This window comes from Oncorhynchus nerka, unplaced genomic scaffold (genome assembly GCF_034236695.1).
Source record: "Oncorhynchus nerka isolate Pitt River unplaced genomic scaffold, Oner_Uvic_2.0 unplaced_scaffold_810, whole genome shotgun sequence".
Taxonomy (NCBI): domain Eukaryota; kingdom Metazoa; phylum Chordata; class Actinopteri; order Salmoniformes; family Salmonidae; genus Oncorhynchus; species Oncorhynchus nerka.
This window is the reverse complement of record NW_027040445.1, coordinates 232,096-246,127: the sequence shown is the minus strand read 5'-3', so window position 1 is coordinate 246,127 and position 14,032 is coordinate 232,096. Positions and strand designations below refer to the sequence as shown.

The 14,032-nt window shown below is 43.4% G+C and overlaps 1 protein-coding gene across 2 annotated transcripts in view; it reads right to left on the bottom strand.

The window, feature by feature from the left end:
* Nucleotides 1-223: 223 nt before the first annotated feature.
* Nucleotides 224-14,032, bottom strand: part of LOC135571071 (FERM, ARHGEF and pleckstrin domain-containing protein 1-like) — a 54,420-nt gene continuing 40,611 nt past the window's right edge. The window contains exon 11 of one of the 2 annotated variants that reach the window (XM_065016878.1): nucleotides 224-571. In XM_065016878.1, coding sequence (XP_064872950.1) covers nucleotides 538-571 — 34 coding nt within the window. In that variant the 3' untranslated portion in view covers nucleotides 224-537. The other variant, XM_065016877.1, reaches the window with a different exon arrangement.

Below are 14,032 nucleotides of genomic sequence, written 5' to 3'. Positions count from 1 at the left end.
AGGAAGGAGCCGTCTAGAAGAGGCCTAAAGGACAGGAAGGAGCCGTCTAGAAGAGGCCTAAAGGGCAGGAAGGAGCCGTCTAGAAGAGGCCTAAAGGGCAGGAAGGACAGACAGAAGAGGCCTAAAGGCAGGAAGGAGCCGTCTACTGAAGACCTAAACTACTGGGCAGGAAGGAGCCGTCTAGAAGAGGCCTAAAGACAGGGAAGGAGCACCACACTAGAAGAGGCCTACAGGGCAGGAAGGAGCCGTCTAGAAGAGGACTACAGGGCAGGAAGGAGCCGTCTAGAAGAGGCCTACAGGGCAGGAAGGAGCCGTCTAGAAGAGGCCTACAGGGCACGAAGGAGCCGTCTAGAAGAGGCCTAAAGGACAGGAAGGAACCGTCTAGAAGAGGCCTAAAGGACAGGAAGGAGCCGTCTAGAAGAGGTCTAAAGGACAGGAAGGAGCCGTCTAGAAGAGGGTTGGTCAGTGTCCTCCTAGTCCTCACTGGCTCCGTGGTCAGTAAGGATCCTTCCTCTGGCTCAGGAGGGGTCGACTAGCTTAACAGGTAGCACTACGGATCACCTCCATCCACCTGGAGACAGACAGACAGGTTAGAGACAGACAGGTAGCACTACGGATCACCTCCATCCACCTGGAGACAGACAGACAGGTTAGAGACAGACAGGTAGCACTACGGATCACCTCCATCCACCTGGAGACAGACAGACAGACAGGTTAGAGACAGACAGGTAGCACTACGGATCACCTCCATCCACCTGGAGAAAAGTTTTGAAGACAACACCACACTACTGAAGACAACAAGACAACACCACACTACTGAAGACAACAAGACAACACTACACTACTGAAGACAACAAGACAACACCACACTACTGAAGACAACAAGACAACACCACACTACTGAAGACAACAAGACAACACCACACTACTGAAGACAACAAGACAACACCACACTACTGAAGACAACAAGACAACACCACACTACTGAAGACAACAAGACAACACCACACTACTGAAGACAACAAGACAACACCACACTACTGAAGACAACAAGACAACACCACACTACTGAAGACAACACCACACTACTGAAGACAACACCACACTACTGAAGACAACAAGACAACACCACACTACTGAAGACAACAAGACAACACTACACTACTGAAGACAACACCACACTACTGAAGACAACACCACACTACTGAAGACAACAAGACAACACTACACTACTGAAGACAACAAGACAACACCACACTACTGAAGACAACAAGACAACACTACACTACTGAAGACAACAAGACAACACCACACTACTGAAGACAACAAGACAACACCACACTACTGAAGACAACAAGACAACACAACACACTACTGAAGACAACAAGACAACACTACACTACTGAAGACAACAAGACAACACCACACTACTGAAGACAACAAGACAACACCACACTACTGAAGACAACAAGACACACTACTGAAGACAACAAGACAACACCACACTACTGAAGACAACAAGACAACACCACACTACTGAAGACAACAAGACAACACCACACTACTGAAGACAACAAGACAACACCACACTACTGAAGACAACAAGACAACACCACACTACTGAAGACAACAAGACAACACCACACTACTGAAGACAACACCACACTACTGAAGACAACAAGACAACACCACACTACTGAAGACAACAAGACAACACCACACTACTGAAGACAACAAGACAACACCACACTACTGAAGACAACAAGACAACACCACACTACTGAAGACAACAAGACAACACCACACTACTGAAGACAACACCACACTACTGAAGACAACAAGACAACACTACACTACTGAAGACAACACCACACTACTGAAGACAACAAGACAACACCACACTACTGAAGACAACAAGACAACACCACACTACTGAAGACAACACCACACTACTGAAGACAACAAGACAACACTACTACTGAAGACAACAAGACAACACCACACTACTGAAGACAACAAGACAACACCACACTACTGAAGACAACACAACACTACTACTGAAGACAACAAGACAACACCACACTACTGAAGACAACACCACACTACTGAAGACAACAAGACAACACCACACTACTGAAGACAACACCACACTACTGAAGACAACACCACACTACTGAAGACAACACCACACTACTGAAGACAACACCACACTACTGAAGACAACAAGACAACACCACACTACTGAAGACAACACTACACTACTGAAGACAACAAGACAACACCACACTACTGAAGACAACAAGACAACACCACACTACTGAAGACAACAAGACAACACCACACTACTGAAGACAACAAGACAACACCACACTACTGAAGACAACAAGACAACACCACACTACTGAAGACAACAAGACAACACTACACTACTGAAGACAACAAGACAACACCACACTACTGAAGACAACACCACACTACTGAAGACAACAAGACAACACCACACTACTGAAGACAAGACAACACCACACTACTGAAGACAACAAGACAACACCACACTACTGAAGACAACAAGACAACACCACACTACTGAAGACAACAAGACAACACCACACTACTGAAGACAACAAGACAACACCACACTACTGAAGACAACAAGACAACACCACACTACTGAAGACAACAAGACAACACCACACTACTGAAGACAACACCACACTACTGAAGACAACAAGACAACACCACACTACTGAAGACAACAAGACAACACCACACTACTGAAGACAACAAGACAACACCACACTACTGAAGACAACACCACACTACTGAAGACAACACCACACTACTGAAGACAACAACACACTACTGAAGACAACAAGACAACACCACACTACTGAAGACAACAAGACAACACTACACTACTGAAGACAAGACAACACCACACTACTGAAGACAAGACCACACTACTGAAGACAACACCACACTACTGAAGACAACAAGACAACACCACACTACTGAAGACAACAAGACAACACCACACTACTGAAGACAACAAGACAACACCACACTACTGAAGACAACAAGACAACACCACACTACTGAAGACAACAAGACAACACCACACTACTGAAGACAACAAGACAACACCACACTACTGAAGACAAGACAACACTACACTACTGAAGACAACAAGACAACACCACACTACTGAAGACAACACCACACTACTGAAGACAACAAGACAACACCACACTACTGAAGACAACAAGACAACACTACACTACTGAAGACAACAAGACAACACCACACTACTGAAGACAACAAGACAACACCACACTACTGAAGACAACAAGACAACACCACACTACTGAAGACAACAAGACAACACCACACTACTGAAGACAACAAGACAACACCACACTACTGAAGACAACAAGACAACACCACACTACTGAAGACAACAAGACAACACCACACTACTGAAGACAACAAGACAACCACACTACTGAAGACAACAAGACAACACCACACTACTGAAGACAACAAGACAACACCACACTACTGAAGACAACAAGACAACACCACACTACTGAAGACAACAAGACAACACCACACTACTGAAGACAACAAGACAACACCACACTACAACAAGACAACACCACACTACTGAAGACAACAAGACAACACCAACACTACACTACTGAAGACAACAAGACAACACCACACTACTGAAGACAACAAGACAACACCACACTACTGAAGACAACACCACACTACTGAAGACAACAAGACAACACCACACTGAAGACAACAAGACAACACCACACTACTGAAGACAACAAGACAACACCACACTACTGAAGACAACACCACACTACTGAAGACAACAAGACAACACCACACTACTGAAGACACCACACTACTGAAGACAACAAGACAACACTACTGAAGACAACACTAGACAACACCACACTACTGAAGACAACAAGACAACCACACTACTGAAGACAACAAGAAGACAACAAGACAACACCACACTACTGAAGACAACACCACACTACTGAAGACAACAAGACAACACCACACTACTGAAGACAACAAGACAACACCACACTACTGAAGACAACAAGACAACACCACACTACTGAAGACAACAAGACAACACCACACACTACTGAAGACAACAAGACAACACCACACTACTGAAGACAACAAGACAACACCACACTACTGAAGACAACAAGACAACACCACACTACTGAAGACAACACCACACTACTGAAGACAACAAGACAACACCACACTACTGAAGACAACAAGACAACACCACACTACTGAAGACAACAAGACAACACCACACTACTGAAGACAACAAGACAACACCACACTACTGAAGACAACAAGACAACACCACACTACTGAAGACAACAAGACAACACCACACTACTGAAGACAACAAGACAACACCACACTACTGAAGACAACAAGACAACACCACACTACTGAAGACAACACCACACTACTGAAGACAACACCACACTACTGAAGACAACACCACACTACTGAAGACAACAAGACAACACCACACTACTGAAGACAACAAGACAACACTACACAACTGAAGACAACAAGACAACACCACACTACTGAAGACAACAAGACAACACCACACTACTGAAGACAACAAGACAACACCACACTACTGAAGACAACAAGACAACACCACACTACTGAAGACAACAAGACAACACCACACTACTGAAGACAACAAGACAACACCACACTACTGAAGACAACAAGACAACACCACACTACTGAAGACAACAAGACAACACCACACTACTGAAGACAACACTACACTACTGAAGACAACAAGACAACACCACACTACTGAAGACAACACCACACTACTGAAGACAACAAGACAACACCACACTACTGAAGACAAGACAACACACACTACTGAAGACAACAAGACACACCACACTACTGAAGACAACAAGACAACACCACACTACTGAAGACAACAAGACAACACCACACTACTGAAGACAACAAGACAACACCACACTACTGAAGACAACAAGACAACACCACACTACTGAAGACAACAAGACAACACCACACTACTGAAGACAACAAGACAACACCACACTACTGAAGACAACACCACACTACTGAAGACAACAAGACAACACCACACTACTGAAGACAACAAGACAACACCACACTACTGAAGACAACAAGACAACACCACACTACTGAAGACAACAAGACAACACCACACTACTGAAGACAACAAGACAACACCACACTACTGAAGACAACACCACACTACTGAAGACAACAAGACAACACTACACTACTGAAGACAACACCACACTACTGAAGACAACAAGACAACACCACACTACTGAAGACAACAAGACAACACCACACTACTGAAGACAACACCACACTACTGAAGACAACAAGACAACACCACACTACTGAAGACAACACCACACTACTGAAGACAACAAGACAACACCACACTACTGAAGACAACACCACACTACTGAAGACAACAAGACAACACCACACTACTGAAGACAACACCACACTACTGAAGACAACAAGACAACACTACTGAAGACAACACCACACTACTGAAGACAACACCACACTACTGAAGACAACACCACACTACTGAAGACAACACAACACCACTGAAGACAACAAGACAACACCAGAAGACAACAAGACAACACCACACTACTGAAGACAACAAGACAACACCACACTACTGAAGACAACACCACACTACTGAATACAAGACAACACCACACTACTGAAGACAACAAGACAACACCACACTACTGAAGACAACACCACACTACTGAAGACAACAAGACAACACCACACTACTGAAGACAAGACAACACTACACTACTGAAGACAACAAGACAACACCACACTACTGAAGACAACAAGACAACACCACACTACTGAAGACAACAAGACAACACCACACTACTGAAGACAACAAGACAACACCACACTACTGAAGACAACAAGACAACACCACACTACTGAAGACAACAAGACAACACCACACTACTGAAGACAACACCACACTACTGAAGACAACAAGACAACACCACACTACTGAAGACAACAAGACAACACCACACTACTGAAGACAACAAGACAACACCACACTACTGAAGACAACAAGACAACACCACACTACTGAAGACAACACCACACTACTGAAGACAACAAGACAACACCACACTACTGAAGACAACAAGACAACACTACACTACTGAAGACAACAAGACAACACTACACTACTGAAGACAACAAGACAACACCACACTACTGAAGACAACAAGACAACACCACACTACTGAAGACAACAAGACAACACCACACTACTGAAGACAACAAGACAACACCACACTACTGAAGACAACAAGACAACACCACACTACTGAAGACAACAAGACAACACCACACTACTGAAGACAACAAGACAACACCACACTACTGAAGACAAGACAACACCACACTACTGAAGACAACAAGACAACACCACACTACTGAAGACAACACCACACTACTGAAGACAACAAGACAACACCACACTACTGAAGACAACACTACACTACTGAAGACAACACCACACTACTGAAGACAACAAGACAACACCACACTACTGAAGACAACAAGACAACACCACACTACTGAAGACAACAAGACAACACCACACTACTGAAGACAACAAGACAACACCACACTACTGAAGACAACAAGACAACACCACACTACTGAAGACAACAAGACAACACCACACTACTGAAGACAACAAGACAACACTACACTACTGAAGACAACAAGACAACACCACACTACTGAAGACAACAAGACAACACCACACTACTGAAGACAACAAGACAACACCACACTACTGAAGACAACAAGACAACACCACACTACTGAAGACAACAAGACAACACCACACTACTGAAGACAACAAGACAACACCACACTACTGAAGACAACAAGACAACACACTACTGAAGACAACAAGACAACACCACACTACTGAAGACAACAAGACAACACCACACTACTGAAGACAACAAGACAACACCACACTACTGAAGACAACACCACACTACTGAAGACAACAAGACAACACACACTACTGAAGACAACAAGACAACACCACACTACTGAAGACAACAAGACAACACCACACTACTGAAGACAACAAGACAACACCACACTACTGACAGACAACAAGACAACACCACACTACTGAAGACAACAAGACAACACCACACTACTGAAGACAACAAGACAACACCACACTACTGAAGACAACAAGACAACACCACACTACTGAAGACAACACCACACTACTGACAACACCACACTACTGAAGACAACAAGACAACACCACACTACTGAAGACAACAAGACAACACCACACTACTGAAGACAACAAGACAACACCACACTACTGAAGACAACAAGACAACACCACACTACTGAAGACAACAAGACTACTGAAGACACCACACTACTGAAGACAACAAGACCACTACTGAAGACAACAAGACACCACACTACTGAAGACAACAAGACAACACCACACTACTGAAGACAACAAGACAACACCACACTACTGAAGACAACAAGACAACACCACACTACTGAAGACAACACAACACCACACTACTGAAGACAACAAGACAACACCACACTACTGAAGACAACAAGACAACACTACAACAAGACAACACCACACTACTGAAGACAACAAGACAACACCACACTACTGAAGACAACAACACTACACTACTGACACACCACACTACTGAAGACAACAAGACAACACCACACTACTGAAGACAACAAGACAACACCACACTACTGAAGACACCACACTACTGAAGACAACAAGACAACACCACACTACTGAAGACAACAAGACAACACCACTACTGAAGACAACAAGACAACACTACACTACTGAAGACAACAAGACAACACCACACTACTGAAGACAACAAGACAACACCACACTACTGAAGACAACAAGACAACACCACACTACTGAAGACAACAAGACAACACCACACTACTGAAGACAACAAGACAACACCACACTACTGAAGACAACAAGACAACACCACACTACTGAAGACAACAAGACAACACACACTACTGAAGACAACACCACACTACTGAAGACAACACAACACACTACTGAAGACAACAAGACAACACCACACTACTGAAGACAACAAGACAACACCACACTACTGAAGACAACAAGACAACACCACACTACTGAAGACAACAAGACAACACCACACTACTGAGACAACACCACACTACTGAAGACAACAAGACAACACACTACTGAAGACAACAAGACAACTACTGAAGACAACACCACACTACTGAAGACAACAAGACAACACCACACTACTGAAGACAACAAGACAACACCACACTACTGAAGACAACAAGACAACACTACTGAAGACAACAAGACAACACCACACTACTGAAGACAACAAGACAACACCACACTACTGAAGACAACAAGACAACACACACTACTGAAGACAACAAGACAACACCACACTACTGAAGACAACAAGACAACACACACTACTGAAGACAACAAGACAACACCACACTACTGAAGACAACAAGACAACACCACACTACTGAAGACAACAAGACAACACCACACTACTGAAGACAACAAGACAACACCACACTACTGAAGACAACACCACACTACTGAAGACAACAAGACAACACCACACTACTGAAGACAACACCACACTACTGAAGACAACACCACACTACTGAAGACAACAAGACAACACTACTGAGACAACACCACACTACTGAAGACAACAAGACAACACCACACTACTGAACAACAAGACAACCACACTACTGAAGACAACAAGACAACACCACACTACTGAAGACAACAAGACAACACCACACTACTGAAGACAACAAGACAACACAACACACACTACTGAAGACAACAAGACAACACTACACTACTGACAACAAGACAACACACACTACTGAAGACAACACCACACTAAAGACAACAAGAAGACAACACACACACTACTGACAACAAGACAACACCACTACTGACTGAAGACAACACCACACTACTGAAGACAACAAGACAACACCACACTACTGAAGACAACAAGACAACACTACACTACTGAAGACAACAAGACAACACCACACTACTGAAGACAACAAGACAACACCACACTACTGAAGACAACAAGACAACACCACACTACTGAAGACAACAAGACAACACCACACTACTGAAGACAACAAGACACTACTGAAGACAACAAGACAACACTACACTACTGAAGACAACAAGACAACACCACACTACTGAAGACAACAAGACAACACTACACTACTGAAGACAACACCACACTACTGAAGACAACAAGACAACACCACACTACTGAAGACAACAAGACAACACCACACTACTGAAGACAACAAGACAACACCACACTACTGAAGACAACAAGACAACACCACACTACTGAAGACAACAAGACAACACCACACTACTGAAGACAACAAGACAACACCACACTACTGAAGACAACAAGACAACACCACACTACTGAAGACAACAAGACAACACTAAGACAAGACACACACACTACTGAAGACAACAAGACAACACCACACTACTGAAGACAACACCACACTACTGAAGACAACAAGACAACACCACACTACTGAAGACAACAAGACAACACCACACTACTGAAGACAACAAGACAACACCACACTACTGAAGACAACAAGACAACACCACACTACTGAAGACAACAAGACAACACCACACACTACTGAAGACAACAAGACAACACCACACTACTGAAGACAACAAGACAACACCACACTACTGAAGACAACAAGACAACACCACACTACTGAAGACAACACCACACTACTGAAGACAACAAGACAACACCACACTACTGAAGACAACAAGACAACACACACTACTGAAGACAACACCACACTACTGAAGACAACAAGAAGACAACACAACACCACACTACTGAAGACAACAAGACAACACTACTGAAGACAACAAGACAACACCACACTACTGAAGACAACAAGACAACAACAAGACAACACCACACTACTGAAGACAACAAGACAACACCACACTACTGAAGACAACAAGACAACACCACACTACTGAAGACAACAAGACAACACCACACTACTGAAGACAACAAGACAACACCACACTACTGAAGACAACAAGACAACACCACACTACTGAAGACAACAAGACAACACCACACTACTGAAGACAACAAGACAACACCACACTACTGAAGACAACAAGACAACACACACTACTGAAGACAACAAGACAACACCACACTACTGAAGACAACAAGACCACACTACTGAAGACAACAAGACAACACTACACTACTGAAGACAACAAGACAACACAACACACTACTGAAGACAACAAGACAACACCACACTACTGAAGACAACAAGACAACACCACACTACTGAAGACAACACACACACTACTGAAGACACTACTGAAGACAACAAGACAACACCACACTACTGAAGACAACAAGACAACACCACACTACTGAAGACAACAAGACAACACCACACTACTGAAGACAACAAGACAACACCACACTACTGAAGACAACACCACACTACTGACAACAAGACAACACCACACTACTGAAGACAACAAGACAACACCACACTACTACTGAACAACAAGACAACACTACACTACTGAAGACAACAAGACAACACCACACTACTGAACAACAAGACAACACCACACTACTGAAGACAACAAGACAACACCACACTACTGAAGACAACAAGACAACACCACACTACTGAAGACAACAAGACAACACCACACTACTGAAGACAACAAGACAACACCACACTACTGAAGACAACAAGACAACACCACACACTACTGAAGACACACACTACTGACACAAGACAACACTACACTACTGAAGACAACAAGACAACACCACACTACTGAAGACAACAAGACAACACCACACTACTGAAGACAACAAGACAACACCACACTACTGAAGACAACAAGACAACACTACACTACTGAAGACAACACCACACTACTGAAGACAACAAGACAACCCACACTACTGAAGACAACAAGACAACACCACACTACTGAAGACAACAAGACAACACCACACTACTGAAGACAACACACACTACTGAAGACAACAAACACCACACTACTGAAGACACAACACCACACTACTGAAGACAACAAGACAACACCACACTACTGAAGACAACAAGACAACACCACACTACTGAAGACAACAAGACAACACCACACTACTGAAGACAACAACACTACTGAAGACAACAAGACAACACCACACTACTGAAGACAACAAGACAACACACTACTGAAGACAACAAGACAACACCACACTACTGAAGACAACAAGACAACACCACACTACTGAAGACAACAAGACAACACCACACTACTGAAGACAACAAGACAACACACTACTGAAGACAACAAGACAACACCACACTACTGACAACAAGACAACACCACACTACTGAAGACAACAAGACACCACTACTGAAGACAACAAGACAACACCACTACTGAAGACAACAAGACACCACACTACTGAAGACAACTGAAGACAACACCACACTACTGAAGACAACACCACACTACTGAAGACAACAAGACAACACCACACTACTGAAGACAACAAGACAACACTACACTACTGAAGACAACACCAGACAACACCACACTACTGAAGACAACAAGACACTGACACTACTGAAGACAACAAGACAACACCACACTACTGAAGACAACAAGACAACACCACACTACTGAAGACAACACACCACACTACTGAAGACAACAAGACAAATACCACACTACTGAAGACAACACCACACTACTGAAGACAACAACACACACACTACTGAAGACAACAAGACAACACCACACTACTGAAGACAACAAGACAACACTACACTACTGAAGACAACAAGACAACACCACACTACTGAAGACAACAAGACAAAGACACCACACTACTGAAGACAACAAGACAACACCACACTACTGAAGACAACAACCACACTACTGAAGACAACAAGACAACACCACACTACTGAAGACAACAAGACAACACCACACTACTGAAGACAACAAGACAACACCACACTACTGAAGACAACAAGACAACACCACACTACTGAAGACAACAAGACAACACACACTACTGAAGACAACAAGACAACACCACACTACTGAAGACAACACCACACTACTGAAGACAACACCACACTACTGAGACAACAAGACAACACCACACTACTGAAGACAACAAGACAACACCACACTACTGAAGACAACAAGACAACACCACACTACTGAAGACAACACCACACTACTGAAGACAACAAGACAACACCACACTACTGAAGACAACACCACACTACTGAAGACAACACCACACTACTGAAGACACTACTGAAGACAACACCAGACAACACCACACTACTGAAGACAACAAGACAACACCACACTACTGAAGACAACAAGAGACAACACCACACTACTGAAGACAACAAGACACCACACTACTGAAGACAACAAGACAACACCACACTACTGAAGACAACAACTGAAGACAACAAGACAACACCACACTACTGAAGACAACAAGACAACACCACACTACTGAAGACAACAAGACAACACCACACTACTGAAGACAACAAGACAACACCACACTACTGAAGACAACAAGACAACACCACACTACTGAAGACAACAACACTACACTACTGAAGACAACAACCACACTACTGAAGACAACAAGACAACACCACACTACTGAAGACAACACCACACTACTGAAGACAACAAGAAGACAACACCACACTACTGACAACACCACACTACTGAGACAACAAGACAACACCACACTACTGAAGACAACAAGACAACACCACACTACTGAAGACAACAAGACAACACCACCACACTACTGAAGACAACACCACACTACTGAAGACAACACCACACTAAGACTGAAGACAAAGACACCACACTACTGAAGACAACAAGACAACACCACACTACTGAAGACAACAAGACAACACCACACTACTGAAGACAACAAGACAACACCACACTACTGAAGACAACACCACACTACTGAGACAACAAGACAACACACACTACTGACAACAAGACACACTACTGAAGACAACAAGACAACACCACACTACTGAAGACAACAAACCACAAATACACTACTGAAGACAACAAGACAACACTACTGAAGACAACAAGACAACACCACACTACTGAAGACAACAAGACAACACTACACTACTGAAGACAACAAGACAACACCACACTACTGAAGACAACAAGACAACACCACACTACTGAAGACAACACCACACTACTGAAGACAACAAGACAACACCACACTACTGAAGACAACAAGACAACACCACACTACTGAAGACAACAAGACAACACCACACTACTGAAGACAACAAGACAACACCACACTACTGAAGACAACAAGACAACACCACTACTGAAGACAACACCACACTACTGAAGACAAGACAACACCACACTACACAACTACTGAAGACAAGACAACACCACACTACTGAAGACAACAAGACAACACCACACTACTGAAGACAACACCACACTACTGAAGACAAGACAACACCACACTACTGAAGACAACAAGACAACACCACACTACTGAAGACAACAAGACAACACCACACTACTGAAGACAAGAAGACAAACACTACTGAAGACAACACCACACTACTGAAGACAACACCACACTACTGAAGACAACACCACACTACTGAAGACAACAAGACAACACTA